Consider the following 20448-nt stretch of genomic DNA (forward strand, 5'->3'; position numbering starts at 1 on the left):
GGCAAGAGTCGCTGAACCCCAGCTCCATTTGCTATCGAAGACGGTCAACGCCTTCAGCCACATCCATGGAGCGTTCTTGCCAGTGGAGTCAGGAAACAAAGTCCTCGACACAACATACCACATGTAGACACGAGCATGTGTCTGGATCACGTCATCAGTGGCATCCGGAGGGCACGTCGCAAAGTGAGTTTGAATCCACGTGAAAGCAGCTCCGAATGCTTTCCTTTCCTTCTTCTTCTTCTCTTCTCCCTCCTCTACATCAGCCTCAGCCTCGGTAGGAGCCATACCGATAAGAGCAATCATCTGCTCACGCCACCCATCAGAATCGGTGCTCATACAGAGAGGCATCCCGTCGATAGCAAGACCGGTGATCAACGAGACATCCTCGAGCGTCACGGTCATCTCCCCAGTCCGAAGATGGAAACTATGCGTCTCCGGCCTCCACCGATCAACAAGAGCGGACACCAGTGGAGCGTTCAGATTCGGCGTGGACCGGCTGACCAACTGAATCCACGGGAGTAGTCCTGCCTGCTTGATGTACGGTGTGTACCGCTCATCGTAAGGCATGGCAGGACCAGAGACCCCGTGATACCGAATCTTCAAAGGTTCAAGCTTCTGCAAAAAACAAGTAATGACAAATCCTAGGGCATGTAAATTTCAACTTAAGGCAAAATATTTAGATTACTCGTTATTACCATCTCCTTCTCGCGCATCATGTAGGCCCGGTGTTTCGTGTCGTAGACATCATCGAGAAGCCAAACCATCCTTACAAAGTTCAAACAATAAACATATATGAGTTCATCTTCATCTCAAATATCGGTATACACTAAACATCTAATATGTGTTCAATTACAAGAATCTCAACATCTCCTTCTCACACAATGAATATGTCATATGTGTTCAAATAAACTCAACATCTAATATTTCAAATAAAATCAACATCTAATATATATCTAAAAAACAGATCATATATCTCTACAAAACTCAACATCTCATTGTTATCTATATAAATAGACATCTCATATATATATAAACAAAACAATCTAGGGTTTCACTAACAAGAACTATATATTGTGAACTAAGCAACAACACTACGGTACTACCACTATGACTACACATCCTAAATCAAGCAAATCAAGGGTTCCATCAAATCTTGGACAAATCTCTAAAATGGCAACAAATTTACGGAGGAAAAGAAAGGGAACGGAGGAGTTTACCTAGTAGGATGGATTGGAGATCGAATCCACGGATCAAATCTTCAGATCTGAGAGGGATGTGGGGGGGATTCGATGGGGGCGCCGCTGCTGCTCTCTGTCCAGAGAGCGGAGAGGGGGAAGAACTGCCTGGCCGGGCTGGGCCGATGCGCTTTAACTCACTGTGCAGCGCCCAAGAGCTAGGCGCTGCACATTACAAGTGTGCCGCCTAAGTCTGAGGCGCTGCAGTACTGTCTGTGGGGCCGCAACTGGACCAAGGCTGCCACGCTGGCACGAGGTGCGACGCTCAAGAGAGAGGCGCTGCATAGTAGTGTGTGGCGCCCAGCTATCGGGCGCCACACAAAAGGGTCAGCAGAATGAAATTTTTTCGGAACGAGGTCAGTTTATGATTTGATTTGGACCTAAGGTCAAATATGTGATTTCTGCCCTCCGGCGAAGCCTCCGGGCATCTTCCTCCCGGCAAGCACTTTATCCACGAGTCGTCTGACAGTACCACATGATGGTACTTCACCACAAGAGCACAACACAACTCCAACATTACTCTCCACGCGTACCGATGATGGACGACGACGACGAATCTTCCAAGAAATCCACAGTGCACTTCAGGCCATGCAACATGGCATCGGTCCAGCGAAGCGACCGAACCATCTCAGCGTGACCGGTGAGAGTGACGCAGCTGGGTGGTCACTGAGAGCAGCCACGTCACCGGGCCAGTGAGGAGGTAGTTAGTTAGCTCCATTAATTAAGACGGATGATAAAGTGGTTGGAGACAGAGCAGCTTGTGCTATTAGTGTCGGCCAAAGCGTACGGATCGCGTACACACACGCAGATCTACCCGTAAAATATTATTCTCTCCTCAATTATACTGTACAGTACGTTTATACTACTCCGGTCTTGCAACTTTTCTCCGGTCTTCGGTCAAACTTGCGGACTGGTTTCCTTCCCGCTTACCCGGTCCGGCACTATAAATCACACCCCTCCCCTGTCGCCACCACCACCAAGCTCATCGTCAGTTCACCACAAGGCGCCGCTGATCGGCAGGCTAGCTAGGTGCTGAGCTGAACCGGGGAGCGGGCATGGAGGACACGGCGGCGACGCTGGCGGCGGAGCTGGACCGGCTGCTGTCCATGGCGAGGGAGCTGGAGGCGCGCGTCGACGACGACCAGGGCGCGCCGGGCGCCGCCAGGGAGCTCTGCGCCGCGCTGGCCGAGTCCGTCGACCGGGCCATGCGCCTCGCCGGGAGCAGCCCGCGCGGCGGCGACGGCGGGGGCAATGCCGGCACCGGCAGGGCGAGCGCGAGCGGGCAGGTCAAGGGCGGCAGGAAGGCGGCGGCGAACAAGGTGCGGACGCAGGTGCGGGTGGCGTCGGTGACGGACGCGGGGCCGCTCAACGACGGGCTCAGCTGGCGCAAGTACGGCCAGAAGGACATCCTGGGCGCCGCGTACCCCAGGGCATACTTCCGGTGCACGCACCGGCACACGCAGGGCTGCCAGGCCACCAAGCAGGTCCAGCGCGCCCACGCCGACCCGCTGCTCTTCGACGTCGTGTACCTCGGCGCGCACACCTGCGCCCAGGCCGCCGCGGTCCTCGCCGGCCCGGAGCAGCAGCCTCCTGCTGCCTTCGCCCTGGAGCACCAGCAGAGCTCGCCGCCGGAAGGGATTCAGTGGCCGGTAGAGCCCGTGACGCCGCCCCCCTTCCTCTCCTCGCCGGCCGGCTGCTACACGCCGGGAAGCCCCTGGTGCGAGCTTGCCGGCAGCTACGGCTACGCTGCCGGCGGGGGGCTCGGGGCTGACATGGAGTATGCGTACGACCAGTTCGACGAAATGTTCTTGAATCTGCCCGAGGTTTTCCAACCGGATGGTCCGAACCTGTAGGTGCTGCGGCCAGTATCGTACTGTATTCGCACTAGCATTTAGATTCAGACTCCTGTGATCGGCATCCAACGGGAAGTAGTCAGTCGAACTGGTTCCTACCAGGTTACTCAACGAGTCGTGAAGGATGATAGCCTGTTAGCCATGGCGAGAGAAAATAACTGAACCATCAACGTCTGGAGACTTATAATTTGATCCTTGCATAGGCAACCATAGAGCAAATATGAAATTATTTGAATTCTCATCCCCCAGGAGCTCCTCATTGTAGCGTGTTGACGCCAGTAGTTACTGAATTCCCTCCTACTTCGCCAGCAAAATCTTGAGGCAGAGAGTTAATATGAAATCATAAATCACGGGGAAATCGAAAGCAAGCTATAGGTTAAGTGGGGATGTCTCAGAAACTGACTTAGACCCTGTTCGGAGTTCCACCAGCTCCACAAAATCCCGGGAAATGCGGAGGCGGGAAACAGCCGCACAGTAACTCCACCTGCTCCGAGAGTGGAGTTGTGGAGTGGAGGTTCTTCGAACAGGGCCTTAATCAACACTTCCTTTTCTTGGGCAGATAACATTTTTTGCAAACTATCTACCAACATCAGATAACAGCCTCAGATACTTCTCGCTCAATGTCTTGGTATGAACACCAAGCACACTTCACCCCATTTCCCAGCTCATTGGAACAACATTTGTTGGAAAAACCTGATGATTCTTCCAAATTCACAATTTGTCATAAAGTTTGACACCAATCATCCCAAAGCAAATAAAGAAATAAATCCAAAAGCATTCTTTGTTGCGTTTGCACTACCCCTAGTTGCCTTGAAGGAGACTAAAGTACAAAAAAGAACCCCACCACATTTGGGGCTAGGGTTGCATACTACCACCACGGCCCGAGCAGACGAATTTGCCAAATTCTCGAGCAGGGGATCGGCATCGAACGAGAATTAGTTAGTGTTAGTCCAACTGGATATTGAACAAGTCACGAAGGATGATAGCCTGCTTGCTATAGCGAGAGAAAACAGCTGAACCATCAACATCCAGGGACTTAATTTGATTCTTGCGTAGGCGAACCGTAGAGCAAATATGAAAGTATTTGAATTCTCATCCACCAGGATACATCTCCTGATTTTAGCGCGTTCACGCCAGTAGTTACTTGATTTCCCCCTACTTCCTCACCAAGATCTCTGAGGCAGCGAGTTAATATGAAATCATAAATCACGAGGAAATCGAAAATCAAGCAATAGATTAAGTGGGGATGTCTGAGCAACTGACTTAATCAACATTTCCTTTCCTTCGGCAGATAAATGATTTTTCTTTAACTCTTCTGATCTACCATCATCAGATGCAAGGCAAATACTTCTCGCTCAATTTCTTGGTATGAACACCAAGCACACTTTCACCTCATTTCTCAGCTCATTGGAACAACATTTGCTGGAAAAACCTGATGATTCCTCCAAATTCACAATGTGTCATAAAGTTCGACACCAATCATCCCAAAGCAAATAAATAAATAAATCCAAAAGCATCCTTTGTTGCATTTGCACTACCCCTACTTGCCTTGAAGAAGAGTAAATTACAAAAAAAACACATTTGGGGCTAGGGTTGCATACTACCACCACTGCCGAGAAATTTTCAAAAAAAAAGCACCACTTTGGGTCAGATTGGTTACAAATTGCTTTGATCGATCGATTTTCTCGTTTCAAACCGTTGTCTGACAGGATGATCCCATATGCGGGTCGATAGATGGCGCACGGTAGGTTGAACTATTTGAAAATTTATAAAAAATTCAATGTGGGAAGAAATTTCATAGGGTGGGCTGAGAAAAAGAAAAGACAATCCATCGACCGGGCACTAGTACCACACACATGCTCTTTCATTAAAAGCGACGACTAATTTAAATAAGGGACTAGTTAGGTAAAAGTTGAATGAAAACACATATTACATTGGTCGATGTTACCGGGATCAATATGAAGCGTTAGATAAAAAACAAACGGAGCATTTTCTTCCTTTAGTCGTTTTCTTTCTGAAAAACAAATCACATCTTCTTCCTCACGCCGCCTGCTACCACCACCCGTGGCCGGCGGCGCACCGTGCCAGCCGCGTCGTTACGTCCTTCCCTCGACGTCGTGCTTTGCCGTCGCCCCAGTCCATCCCTCTAAGCCCGGTCAACCTCCAATTCCGGTGTCGACAGCAGCTGCACCCCGCGCCTCTAAGATAGACACCACGGCCTAGCTTACCCGACGAACCTACGCCTCCGCACCCTTAGGATAGACACCGAGGCCTAGCTCTCCGGCGAACCTGCAGCCTTAGTGCTCCGTGCACCTCCTGTTTCCTCCTCATCAGAAATCGAGTAAGCTAAATTCCGTTTTCAGGCGACCAACACACAACTAAACTGCTTAAATCATTATCGCATTAGCTAAATGTCAGTCGACTGAATTTCAAATTTGAAGTCAATCGATTTTGAGAGTTCCCCGGAGGGAAGAAAAAATTACCCCACTATCTATCTTAGGGTTTAGGAAGGGCTACTCTGTTGAGTGCATATGCCAAGATATTGGGGAACTGCCGGTCATTATTACATCATCCGCTTACAAATTGGTAATCGAGTTAGGCGGTGTATCCAACCCCACACACATGATACCTAATTTTTTTTAAATATCAGTACAGACACAAACACTCATCCTTATGAACGCACACACTCTTTTATGAGCATCTCCGAAAGAACCCCACACTCATGATACCCAGATTAGCCGAGCAAAATTATGAGAGTGCCGCGTTGGACCGTCGAGTACAACGCGTAACAGAACCTTCCTTTCCGAAATCCTTCATTAACATCTGACACTCCTCAAAGACCGGCGCCGCTATATCTTAACGGCCCTTAATGGCAACTTGCGAGATGCATGTACGTAAAAGGCAACGAAACTTCACAAGACACGCAGCACACTTGTCGGTCCAGTTGCGTCGCTTGCTGTCCAGGGTGTTGGAAATCGCCCACAGGATCGATCACATCCAATCACGACGAACACATGCACGTGGAAACTGATAGCCAGGGCTCGTATCATGCCTTTTCTTTATTTATTTATTTTCTCCTTTTTCTGGTGATCTTTACAACGTATATGATCACATATATATATGGGGCCAAACCGACCTGAAGCTAGCTAACCTAGCAATTCAAAACTGATTCAAACTAGGACTCCTAGTACTTGACGCTCACGTTGGCATGCAAGCCACGTCTCCAACTCTAATACGTAGTTTGGATTAATCTCTAACAATCTCTCCTTAATCCAAACTTACCACATCTACGACTCAACTAAACATGTCATGTCTGTACGCTGAGTATGACCCGCCTGGAAACATGCAGCGCCTTTTTGCTCTACAATGTTGTGCCACCGCCATTGCTTGGCCGCTGCCTTGCACTCGGTCCGCACCATACTCCTTGTACTTGCTTGCAGTAGATCCACTCTCCACCGGTCGCTCACCTCCTCGCTTTACGATGGCTTCGCCTACCATCGTCCGCCCTCGGCATCACACCGAATCCACATTGGCCGCAACCAGGACGCTTCACGAGGACATGGACATGACTCACGGAACACCGTGCACACCGCTTCCACTCCAACGAATCATCACCAATATGAGCACTTGGACACGACGACGACTGACAGACGCAACGACGACTGACCGTGCAAACTCGCACGACTACTTGACTCATCCGACTCCCCCGGACAATGATCTTGATGAGCTCCAGCGCCGCACATCGGCATCACCTCTCCCATCAACGATCTCCTTCCACCGTCTTCCCGACGACAGCATGCCGTCTCCCTCCTTGTCGCTCTGCCAAACGACGATCGCCTGATCCTCCTCGTCTCTGAACCACCCAACGACTTCATCGCCCGCTCCTCCTCGTCGCTGCACCACCCAGCGACCATATCGCCCTCCCCGAGGCGCTAGTCGGGTCTCTACCCCGGGGCAAGCACAACTTCACCTCGACCTTGCTCTGATATCAATTGTTGGAAATCGCCCACATGATCGATCACATCCAATCACGACGAACACGTGCACGCGGAAACTGATAGCCAAGGGCTCGTATCATGCCCTTTCTTTCTTTCTTTCTTTATTTTCTCCTTTTTCTGGTGATCTTTACAACGTATATGATCACATATATATATGGGGCCAAACCAACCTGAAGCTAGCTAACCTAGCAATCCAAAACTGATTCAAACTGGACTCCTAGTACTTGACGCTTGGCATGCAAGCCACGTCTCCAACTCTAATACGTAGTTTGGATTAATCTCTAACACAGGGACGGTGCACTGATCATGTGGGCGCGCACACCGGCTTGCATGACCACCCGGTTCGTTCGTACAGTACCAGCTTGTAGCCCTGTCGCTGTATCTATCACCCGTACATGCATGCATGGATGATGGTTGGCTAGCTCGTACGTACGTAACGTACGCGCTTAGGCTTCGGCCTGCACGTTCACGTCGATCGTGTACCCTCGACCAATTGCCTAGCTGCTAGCCTAAAAGTTGCACGCACGTACTATCACTGTCCCCGCCGCAGTTCCGTTGCGCCGTGCAAACCGAGTTGCCGGGAAGCCGCACGCCGCCTTCCGGGCAACTTCCTCCCGCTCCCGGCGACGCGCGTCCCATCTGGGAGTCGATGGAGGGCACGGTGCCGCTCCAACGGACTGGCTCGGCCACATCGGCGGTGAAACTTCCGGGAAGATCACACTGAACTTCGCGACATGTATTGCCACTGTGAATCTGTGATCGAGGCGAGAGTGAGACCGATCGGGCCGGAAAGCCACATCGTCCGTCAGGCACTGGGTAGTTAACTAAGACCAGAGAGGCAGATAGTATCAGTATGGTCGGAGAGCAGAGCATACACACACTGTACGTTGATGTATCGGAGCAGTGTCCATTGCCCATGGGCCACAGGCGAGCAGAGTGGTACAGTTTTGGTCTTCACTCTTGATTCCAAGTCTCCAACTTTTCTCCGGTCTTCAGTCAACCGGAACCTCGCTCGTAGATCAATGATTCCCGGCCATGAACAGTGCTTAGTGCTTTCTGCCACTGATCCGGCACTATAAAAGAACCCCTCCTCTCCCGTCGCTGCCAAGCTCATCATCACATCTCGTGAGACGCTTGCCACTGATCGAGTAGCCAAGTGTGTGTGCTGAAACCGAACGGAGGGACGGGCATGGAGCACGCGACGGCGACGCTGGCGACGGAGCTGGACGGGCTGCTGGCCATGGCGAGGGAGCTGGAGGCGCGGGTGGGCGCCGACCAGGGCGTGCCGGGTGCCGCGAGGGAGCTCTGCGCCGCGCTGGCCGCGTCCATCGACCGGGCCGTGCGCCTCGCCGGCAGTGGCGGCAATGCCGGCGGCAGAGCGAGCGTGAACGGCAAGCTCAGGAGCGGCAGGAAGGCGGCGGCGGCGGCGAAGGTGCGGACGGAGGTGCGCGTGGCGTCGATGCAGGACCTGGGGCCGCTCGACGACGGGATGAGCTGGCGGAAGTACGGCCAGAAGGACATCCTACTTCCGGTGCACGCACCGGCACACGCAGGGCTGCGCCGCCACCAAGCAGGTGCAGCGCGCGACGGCCGACCCGCTGCTCTTCGACGTCGTGTACCTCGGCGCGCACACCTGCGCCCAGGCCGCCGCGATCCTGACTGGCCCGGAACACCAGCCGCCGCCTGCTGCCTTCGGCCAGGAGTAGCAGAGCCCGCCGGAAGGGGTTCAGTGGCCGGCAGAGCCCGTGAGTCCGTTTTGCTTGCCCTCCTCGCCGGCGAGCTCCTGGTGTAGCTTACCGGGAGCTACGGCTACGCGGCAGCGGGCGGCGGCCTCGGAGTTGACATGGAGCTAGAAGGTCAACTCGACGAGCTGTTCTTGGACCTGTCAGGGATTTTGTAACCGTAGTACAAGAATGCGAACTCAGCTATCACTTCGTGGCCCTCTTCTGTTTATGGAACTGAAAACTCCATTATTACGATGGTCCTGTAGAACTGTAGACTCACTTGCCACGCGCACCATTGCAGCAGCAGGTAAACACTGCTCCTCCGGCCAAAGCAGCCGCCTTTCCTGTCGCCTTAGACTTAGAGCAGCTACAACTGGTCTGGCCAAATCTAGACCCTTGTAGGTCCAAGAAAAAGTTCGCGTTCATAACCGCGTCTCTCATACTCCTCAACTCCTTAGCCAACAATCAGCAGCCAGCTTCTAGTAGAAAATCCTGGAGTTGGCCATTCGTTGGGCAGCACAACTTCTCTGTTTGGGCGATTTTCTTCCGGGCCAAAAGCCCATTTAGCTGTTTTTGACCCACTGGACTTTTGTTAGTGGGTTGTTGGTAAGCTTTGAGGCGGACAGGAGCAAACGGCCCACACACGCAGCTACTGGAAGAACCAGACGCGAAGCAGACCAGTTCGTCCATGGCGTCCACGCGCACCGGCGAGCGCGGCGCCCAGCTGACGAGCTCGCCCCACCTCGCTGAAGAGCTTGCCCCACCGCGCTGACGACGAGCCGCACCGTGCCGGAACAAGTCTTGCCCATCACACGCGAGGGTAAGTTCCGGTCACCATCCAGATGTGACCGAGCTTGCGGACGACGACCTTGCTAGCTGGGATGCGGCCAAGCTTCGAGTGCAGCTGCAGATGGAGAGGGCTGTTGGAATTTTGCTAGTAGGCCGAGGCCTAAAGACTAATTAAAATTCTGAAATTCTTTTCACTTATTCATGCATACATGTGAGTGGAGCGAGTAAGGCTAAAGTTTAGTTTCATCTCGAAAGTTGAGACAGAGTTGCACCTCTTTATAAGGTGAGCTTTTCTACCATTTGTATGAGCATGAGAAGAGGAGACTTACACGCACGCTCCTCCTCCTCCTCGCTCGCCTCGTCCCAACGCGCCGCGGGTTGCGGGATTGAGCCGAGCCGATGACAAAGCTATGCACGTTGTCAATTAACGGACGTGGGGTTTACTCCCACGACCTGCCCTCCATCCTTCCTTTCGGCGTGCACCGGGAGAATGGACAGCAGGCCTCCGGAACCCCGCCTCTCGTGATCTTGTACGGGAGAGGGGCGATCAGGTTTTTGGGGAGCGCATTCGCGCGACTGCTGGCAGCGACGACTTCGCGAACGACTACTTCTTCCCCGACCTCGGCAACCTCATCCTCGACGACATGGACGACAACGTCAACGTCGGTGGTGCTGCTCCCGCTGCACCGTATGTGATTCTATCCTTCCTGCTCGAGATTGTGGTAGAATACATGTTTCTAGTATGTGCCCTAGATGTGATCTGTTCATCTGCTATGCTATTTCGCATGATTAGTTTAATCTCTGCTACTGTATTCATGATTTATCTTCTAATTATTCGGATTAAATCTCGTACCAACTTGCTCATATTTCTAACAATCCGAAAACCTGATTATAGGCAATTTACTCTGAGTGGTTTTGCTGCGCATCTGAAGCCGCCCGCCTTTAAGGGGGCGCAATATAAGAGGTGACGCACGAGAGCAGTCTACTGGTTTCAGACCATGGGCTGCTATGACGCCACCAAGGGCAAGCCTGAGGGCGATCTTAATCCAGCACAACCGGAAGCTTTTGAGAAGATCGATACTCTCTTTAAAGGCGCTCTTCTGAGTGTTCTGGATGATTCCATTGTGGATTCGTATATGTCGTTTGAAAACGGTAAGGACATGTGGGCTGCGCTCGAGGCCAATTTTGGTGCCTCGGACGCCGGCAGCGAGTTGTACGTCATGGAGAAATTCTATGACTACTATATGTGATCTGTTCATCTGCTATGCTAGTTCGCATGATTAGTTTAATCTCTGCTACTTTAGTCATGATTTATCTTCTAATTATTCGGATTAAATCTCGTACTAACTTGCTCATATTTCCAACAATCCAAAAATCTAATTATAGGCAATTTACTCCGAGTGGTTTTGCTGCGCATCTGAAGCCGCCCGCCTTTAAGGGGTCGCAGTATAAGAGGTGGCGCACGAGAGCAGTCTACTGGTTTCAGACCATGGGCTGCTATGACGCCACCAAGGGCAAGCCTGAGGGCGATCTTAATCCAGCACAATTGGAAACTTTTGAGAAGATCGATACTCTCTTTAAAGGCGCTCTTCTAAGTGTTCTGGATGATTCCATTGTGGATTCGTATATGTCGTTTGAAAACGGTAAGGACATGTGGGCTGCGCTCGAGGCCAATTTTGGTGCCTCGGACGCCGGCAGCGAGTTGTACGTCATGGAGAAATTCTATGACTACTAGATGTGATCTGTTCATCTGCTATGCTAGTTCGCATGATTAGTTTAATCTCTGCTACTGTAGTCATGATTTATCTTCTAATTATTCGGATTAAATCTTGTACTAACTTGCTCGTATTTCCAACAATCCAAAAACCTGATTATAGGCAATTTACTTCGAGTGGTTTTGCTGCGCATCTGAAGTCGCCCGCCTTTAAGGGGACGCAATATAAGAGATGGCACACGAGAGCAGTCTACTGGTTTCAGACCATGGGCTGCTATGACGCCACCAAGGGCAAGCCTGAGGACGATCTTAATCCAGCACAACTGGAAGCTTTTGAGAAGATCGATACTCTCTTTAAAGGCGCTCTTATGAGTGTTCTGGATGATTCCATTGTGGATTCGTATATGTCGTTTGAAAACGGCAAGGACATGTGGGCTGCGCTCGAGGCCAATTTTGGTGCCTCGGACGCCGGCAGCGAGTTGTACGTCATGGAGAAATTCTATGACTACTAGATGTGATCTGTTCATCTGCTATGCTAGTTCGCATGATTAGTTTAATCTCTGCTACTGTAGTCATGATTTATCTTCTAATTATTCGGATTAAATCTTGTACTAACTTGCTCATATTTCCAACAATCCAAAAACCTGATTATAGGCAATTTACTCCGAGTGGTTTTGCTGCGCATCTGAAGCCGCCCGCCTTTAAGGGGGCGCAATATAAGAGGTGGCGCACGAGAGCAGTCTACTGGTTTCAGACCATGGGCTGCTATGACGCCACCAAGGGCAAGCCTGAGGGCGATCTTAATCCAGCACCACTGGAAGCTTTTGAGAAGATCGATACTCTCTTTAAAGGCGCTCTTCTGAGTGTTCTGGATGATTCCATTGTGGATTCGTATATGTCGTTTGAAAACGGCAAGGACATGTGGGCTGCACTCGAGGCCAAGTTTGGTGCCTCGGACGCCGGCTGCGAGTTGTACGTCATGGAGCAATTCTATGACTACAAGATGACTGATGAGCGCTCTGTTGTACAGCAGGCTCATGAGATACAGTCGCTCGCAAAAGAACTTGAGTACTTCAAGTGTGTGTTGCCGGACAAATTTGTTGTCGGAGGCATCATTGCCAAACTTCCACCTTCGTGGAACAATTTTGCTACTTCCCTGAAACACAAGAGACATGAGTTTTCCGTTGCGGATCTCATTGATACTCTTGATGTTGAAGAGAAGGAGAGAGCAAAGGACACACGTGCTCGAGTTGCTAAGGAAGCTTCTAGTGCCCACATGGTACAGAAGAACTCCCAGCCCAACAAGTTCAAAAACAATAAGAACAAAACTCAGGGCAAAGGCAAGTTTGATACAAAGAACAAGCCATCACATTCTACCAACTTCAAGAAGAATTCTCATAAGAAGGGGAAGGGACTTTGCCATGTCTGCGGTGATCCTAATCACTGGGCTCCGAAGTGTCCTAACCGCTTTGAGGAGCGCGAACATGAGAAGAGCGGCAAGTCCGCTAATGTTGTCATCGGTGATATTGATATGAAGGAATCAGGGTACGTTATTTTTCCTACCATCCTTACAGTATTTCAATCCCCTGATTGGTTAATTGACATCGGTGCCAATGTACATGTTTGTGCCGATGCCTCCATGTTTTCTTCTTACCAGGCAACAGGGACTTGACCCGTGCTGATGGGGAACGGGTCACATGCCATCGTTCGAGGTGTTGGTACGGTCGATCTGAAGTTTACTTCGGGGAAGACTGTGCGTCTGAAGAACGTTCATCATGTGCCGTCCATAAATAAAAATCTCGTTAGCGGTTCCCATTTATGTCGAGATGGTTTTAAGTTGGTTTTCGAATCCAATAAAGTTGTAATTTCTAAGTATGGACAATTTGTTGGAAAAGGCTATGAGAGCGGAGGCTTGTTCCGCCTGTCTTTGTCAGATATTTGCACTAAAGTTATTAATAATGTTTGCCACAATAATGAGTCTGATATTTGGCATTCACGACTTTGTCACATTAACTTTGGTTGCATGACGCGGCTAGCCAATATGAATTTAATTCCGAAAATCTCTACTGTCAAAGGTTCTAAGTGCCAAGTATGTGTGCAAGCTAAGCAACCTCGCAAGTCCCATAAGACTGCAAAGGCAAGAGACTTGGCGCCACTAGAGCTTATACATTCTGATCTTTGTGAGATGAATGGCGTGTTGACAAAATGTGGAAATAGATACTTCATGACGTTGATTGATGACTCCACTAGATATTGTTATGTGTATCTTCTGAAATCAAAAGATGAGGCTTTAACTTTCTTCAAAAACTATAAAGCTGAGGCAGAGAACCAACTTGATCGAAAAATTAAACGGCTTAGGTCCGATCGTGGTGGAGAGTAATTTTCCAATGAATTTGATCTATTTTGTGTGGAACATGGTATAATCCATGAGAGGACGCCTCCCTAGTCACCTCAGTCAAATGGGGTAGCCAAAAGAAAGAACCAAACTCTAACTGATATGGTTAACACCATGTTAGACACATCGGGTCTTTCCAAGGAATGGTGGGGGGAGGCGCTAATGACTGCATGTCATGTCCTAAACCGAGTTCCCACAAAGCATAAGACCATGACTCCGTTTGAGGAATGGGAAAGGAAAAGATCGAAACTCTCTTACCTACGTACTTGGGGTTGTTTGGCGAAAGTCAATATACCAATTCCCAAGAAGCGCAAGCTTGGACCAAAAACGTGGATTGTGTTCTTCTAGGCTATGCTTTTCATAGCATTGGATATAGATTTTTGATAACAAAATCAGAGGTATCCGACATGCATGTTGGTACGATTATAGAGTCGAATGATGCAACTTTCTTTGAGGACATATTTCCTATGAAGGATATGTCGAGTTCATCAAATCAGGAGATACCTACTCCATCTAGTGAGGAATTCACTATAATTCCTGAACCCACTATTACAACGGAACACGTTGAGAATCCTGTTGAGGGTGACAATGGAACTCCTGTGAGGAGAAAGAGACAGAGGACTGCAAAGTCTTTTGGTGATGATTTCGTACCTTGTGGATGATACACCCAGGACTATTTCAGAAGCCTATGCATCTCCTGATGCTGACTACTGGAAGGAAGATGTTCATAGCGAGATGGATTCTATCTTAGCTAACGGTACATGGGAGATCACTGACCGTCCTTATGGGTGCAATCCTGTAGGATGTAAGTGGGTGTTCAAGAAGAAGCTTAGACCTGATGGTACGATTGAAAAGTACAAGGCACGGCTTGTGGCCAAGGGTTATACCCAGAAAGAAGGTGAAGACTTCTTTGATACTTACTCACCCGTGGCTAGACTGACCACAATTCGGGTGCTACTATCACTGGTTGCCTCACATGGTCTTCTCGTTCATCAAATGGACGTTAAGACAACTTTCCTCAATGGAGATGTGAAGGAGGTTTTGTAGTACCTAGTCAGGAAGGTAAGGAGTGGCATGAGAAGTTCAAAAGAACATTAACTGGTGTCGGCTTTGTAGTAAACGATGGTGACAAGTGCATGTACTATCGCTATGGTGGGGGTGAAGGAGTTATTCTTTGTCTGTATGTCGACAGCATACTGATCTTTGGAACCAAACTTGATTTAATCAAGGAGGTTAAGGATTTATTATCTCGCTGTTTTGAGATAAAAGATCTAGGAGTAGCTGATGTTATCTTAAATATCACGTTGTTGAGAGATGAGAATGGTGGGATCACACTGCTTCAGTCTCACTATGTGGAAAAGGTCTTGAGTCATTTTGGGTATAGCGACTGCACGCCTTCTCCAACTCCATATGATGCTAGTGTGTTGCTTCGAAAGAACCGATGGATTACTAGAGATCAACTGAGGTATTCTCAGATTATTGGCTCTCTTATGTATTTGGTGAGTGCCACGAGGCCTGGCATCTCTTTTGCTGTGAGCAAGCTGAGTCGGTTTGTGTCAAAACCGGGAGATGATCATTGGCATGCGCTTGAGAAAGTTATGCGCTATTTGAAAGGCACCGTGAGCTATGGGATTCACTACACCGGGTATCCAAGGGTACTGGAGGGTTATAGTGACTCAAACTGGATATCTGATGCTGATGAGATTAAGGCCACAAGTGGTTATGTTTTTACACTTGGTGGTGGTGCTGTTTCCTAGAAGTCTTGCAAGCAGACCATCTTAACAAGGTCAACTGTGGAAGCAGAACTCACAGCATTGGACACTGCCATTGTTGAAGTAGAGTGGCTTCGTGAACTCTTGATGGACTTACCTATGGTTGAAAAACCAATAACCCCTATCCCTGATGAACTGTGATAATCAAACTGTGATCGTCAAGGTAAACAGTTCAAAGGACAATATGAAGTCCTCAAGACATGTAAAGAGGAGACTAAAATCTGTCAGAAAATTGAGGAACTCCCGAGTTATTACATTGGATTATATCCAAACATCGAAAAACTTGGCAGATCCCTTCACAAAGGGTCTATCACGTAACGTGATACATAATGCATCGATGGAGATGGGCTTGAGACCCACCGCATGAGTTGTCCATAGTGGTAACCCACTCTATGTGATCGGAGATCCTGTGAAGTAGAAGTGGGAGACAAGATGTTGGTCATCTGAGAGGAGAGTATCCCTACATTAACTATCCCACTCCATGAAGATGCAATACTCTCCTGATCTGCATGGCAGGTTGATACTTATCTTAATGTGTTTCAAGTGGCTTATTCGGGTAAGCAGAGATGTTGTCCTGCAGAACATCTTCTGAGGAACACACCTATATGAATTTGACTGTTAACATCGCAGTCTATGAGAATTGGGTGTTCTCTAATAAATTCATGAAAAGGCCCTGGAGTACGACGTATACACTCCACCCGCGGGGAAGCCTTGCGGTAGCCCGGTATCTGCTACCTCTTGAGCTTGCATTGGATTTCCCCGAAGAGGAAAGGATGATGCAGCAGAGTAGCATAAGTATTTCCCTCAGTTTTTGAGAACCAAGGTATCAATCCAGTAGGAGGCCACGCTCAAGTCCCTCGTACCTGCACAAAACGATAGCTACTCGCAACCAACGCGATTAGGGGTTGTCAATCCCTTCACGGTCACTTACGAGAGTGAGATCTGATAGATATAATATTTTTGATATTTTTGGTATAGAGATGCAAAGTGAAAAGTAAAAGGCAAAGTAAAAAAGCAAAGCAAGATTAAAGTGATGGAGATTGATAAGATGAGAATAGACCCGGGGGCCATTGGTTTCACTAGTGGCTTCTCTCAAGAGCATAAGTATTCTACGGTGGGTGAACAAATTACTGTTGAGCAATTGACAGAATTGAGCATAGTTATGAGAATATCTAGGCATGGTCATGTATATAGGCATCACGTTCATGACAAGTAGACCGAAACGATTCTGCATCTACTACTATTACTCCACTCATCGACCTCTATCCAGCATGCATCTAGAGTATTAAGTTAAAAACAGAGTAACGCATTAAGCAAGATGACATGATGTAGAGAGATAAATTCATGCAATATGAAATAAACCCCATCTTGTTATCCTCAATGGCAACGATGCAATACGTGCCTTGCTGCCCCTTCTGTCACTGGGAAAGGACACCCGCAAGATCGAACCCAAAGCTAAGCACTTCTCCCATGGCAAGAACTACCAATCTAGTTGGCCAAACCAAACGGATAATTCGAAGAGACTTGCAAAGATAACCAATCATACATAAAAAAATTCAGAGAAGATTCAAATATTATTCATAGATAGACTTGATCATAAACCCACAATTCATCGGTCTCAACAAACACACCGCAAAACGAAGATTACATCGAATAGATCTCCACGAGAGAGGGGGAGAACTTTGTATTGAGATCCAAAAAGAAAGAAGAAGCCATCTAGCTACTAACTATGGACCCGAAGGTCTGAGGTAAACTAATCACACTTCATAGGAGGGGCTATGATGATGTAGAAGCCCTCCGTGATGACGGCCCTCTCCGGCGGAGCTCCGGAACAGGCCCCAAGATGGGATCTCGTGGATACAGAAAGTTGCCGCGGTGAAATTAGGTTTTTGGCTCCTGTTCTGATCGTTTGGGGGTACGTAGGTATATATAGGAGGAAGGAGTACGTCGGTGGAGCACCGAGGGGCCCACGAGGCAGGGGGCGCGCCCCCACCCTCGTGACTGCCTCTTTGACTCCTGGGAGTAGGATCCAAGTCTCCTGGGTCACGTTCGGTGAGAAAATCACGTTCCCGAAGGTTTTATTCCGTTTGGACTCCGTTTGATATTCTGTTTCTCCGAAATACTGAAATAGGCAAAAAAACAGCAATTCTGGTCTGGGCCTCCGGTTAATAGGTTAGTCCCAAAAATAATATAAAAGTGGAAAATAAAAGCCCAATATAGTCCAAAACAGTAGATAATATAGCATAGAGCAATCAAAAATTATAGATACGTTGGAGACGTATCAGGCATCCCCAAGCTTAATTCCTGCTCGTCCTCGAGTAGGTAAATGATAAAAAGAGAATTTCTGATACGGAGTGCTACTTGGCATAATTTCAATGCAAATCTTCTTAATTGTGGTATGAATATTCAGATTAGGAAGATTCAAGACAAAAGTTCATATTAACATAGAGAATAATAATACTTCAAGCAAACCAACAAAGCAATTATGTTTTCTTAAAGTAACATGGCCAAAGAAAGTTCATCCCTACAAAATCATATAGTTTAGTCATACTCCATTTTTGTCACACAAGAATGCTCTCGTCATGCACAACCCCGATGACAAGCCAATAAATTGTTTCATACCTTAGTAATTTCAAACTCATAAACTTTCACGCAATACATGAGCGTGAGCCATGGATATAGCACTATGGGTGGAATAGAATATAATGATGGGGGTTATGTGGAGAAGACAAAAAGGAGAAAGTCTCACATCAACGAGGCTAATCAATGGGCTATGGAGATGCTCATCGATTGATGTTAATGCAAGGAGTAGGGATTGCCATGCAACGGATGCACTAGAGCTATAAATGTATGAAAGCTCAACAAAAGAAACTAAGTGGGTGTGCATCCAACTTGCTTGCTCACGAAGACCTAGGGCACTTGAGGAGGCCCACTGTTGGAATATACAAGCCAAGTTCTATAATGAAAATTCCCACTAGTATATGAAAGTGATAACTCAAGAGACTCTCTATATGAAGAACATGGTGCTACTTTGAAGCACAAGTGTGGAAAAGGAATAGTAGCATTGCCCCTTTTTTTGGGCCTTCTTTTTTTCTTTGGCCTTTCTCTTTTTTTGGGGACAATGCTCTATTGAATGATGATCATCATACTTTTATTTATTTACAACTCAATGATTACAACTTGATACTAGAACAAAGTATAACTCTATATGGATGCCTCCGGCGGTGTATCGGGATATTCAATGAATCAAGAGTGACAAGTATGAGAAAATTATGAACGGTGGATTTGCCACAAATACTATGTCAACTACATGATCATGCTAAGCAATATGACAATGATGGATGTGTCATGATAAACTGGATTGTGGAAAGTTGCATGGCAATATATCTCGGAATGGCTATGGAAATGCCATAATAGGTAGGTATGGTGGCTGTTTTGAGGAAGATATAAGGAGATTTATGTGTGAAAGAGCATATCATATCACGGGGTTTGGATGCACCGGCGAAGTTTGCACCAACTCTCGATGTGAGAAAGGGCAATGCACGGTACCGTAGAGGCTAGCAATGATGGAAGGGTGAGAGTGCGTATAATCCATAGACTCAACATTAGTCATAAAGAAATCATATACTTATTGCAAAAATCTACAAGCCATCAAAAACCAAAGTATTACACGCATGCTCCTAGGGGGATAGATTGGTAGGAAAAGACCATCGCTCGTCCCCGACCGCCACTCATAAGGAGGACGATCAAATAACACCTCATGTTTCAAATGTGTTGCATAACATTTACCATACATGCATGCTACGGGACTTGCAAACTTTAACTCAAGCACTTCTCAAATTCACAATTACTCTACTAGCATGACTTTGATATTACTACCTCCATATCTCAAAACAATTATCAAGCATCCAACTTTTCTTAGTATTCAACACACTCAAAAGAAAGTTTCACAAATCTTGAATACCAAGCATGTTATTATTAAGCAAATTACCATGCTATTAAGACTCTCAAAATAATTTAAGTGAAGCATGAGAGATCAATAGTTTGTTTAAAACAAATCCACCACCGTGCTCTAAAAAATCTAAGTGAAGCACATAGAGCAAAATTATAGCGCTCAAAAGATATAAGTGAAGCACATGGAGCAAAACTACTTAGCTCAAGAAGATATAAGTGAATCACATAGAGTATTCTATCAAATTCTAATTCATGTATGGCTCTCTCAAAAGGTGTGTACAGCAAGGATGATTGTGGCACACTAGCAACCAAAGACACAAATAATACAAGATGCTCCAAGCAAAACACATATCATGTTGGTGAATAAAAATATAACTCCAAGTAAATTACCGATGGACGTGGACGAAAGAGGGGATGCCTTCCGGGGCATCCCCAAGCTTTGACTTTTTGGTGTCCTTGGATTATCTTGGGGGTTCCATGGGAATCCCCAAGCTTAGGCTCTTGCCACTCCTTGTTCCATAATCCATCACAAGAATTCACCCAAAACTTGAAAACTTCACAACACAAAACTTAAAGTAGAAAACTCGTGAGCTGCGTTAGTGGAAGAAAACAAAAAACCACTTCAAGGTACTGTAATGAACTCATTCTTTATTTATATTGGTGTTAAACCTACTGTATTCCAACTTCTCTATGGATTATAAACTATTTTACTAACCATAGATTCATCAAAATAAGCAAACAACACACGAAAAACAGAATCTGTCAAAAACAGAACAGTCTGTAGTAATCTGTATCTAGCGCAATATCTGGAACCCCAAAAATTCTAAAATAAATTTATTGACGTGAGGAATTTATCTATTAATCATCTTCAAAAATAATTAACTAAATAGCACTCTCCAAATAAAAATGACAGCAGTTCTTGTGAGCGCTAAAGTTTCTGTTTTTTACAGCAAGTTCAACAAGACTTTCCCCAAGTCTTCCCAACGGTTCTACTTGGCACAAACAATAATTAAA

At 47.4% G+C, this 20448-nt stretch overlaps 1 protein-coding gene and 1 pseudogene across 1 annotated transcript; both read left to right on the forward strand.

The window, feature by feature from the left end:
- Window positions 1-2240: 2240 nt before the first annotated feature.
- LOC119292886 (WRKY transcription factor WRKY24-like) lies at window positions 2241-3329 on the forward strand. The gene has a single exon (XM_037571563.1). The coding sequence runs from the start codon at window positions 2291-2293 to the stop codon at window positions 3086-3088; it is 798 nt and encodes a 265-aa protein (XP_037427460.1). The 5' UTR covers window positions 2241-2290; the 3' UTR covers window positions 3089-3329.
- A 4879-nt stretch (window positions 3330-8208) lies between these two features.
- On the forward strand, window positions 8209-9033 carry LOC119292936 (annotated as a pseudogene).
- The last annotated feature ends 11415 nt before the right edge of the window (window positions 9034-20448 follow it).

This window comes from Triticum dicoccoides, chromosome 1A (assembly GCF_002162155.2).
Source record: "Triticum dicoccoides isolate Atlit2015 ecotype Zavitan chromosome 1A, WEW_v2.0, whole genome shotgun sequence".
In the NCBI taxonomy this organism is placed as follows: Eukaryota; Viridiplantae; Streptophyta; class Magnoliopsida; order Poales; family Poaceae; genus Triticum; species Triticum dicoccoides.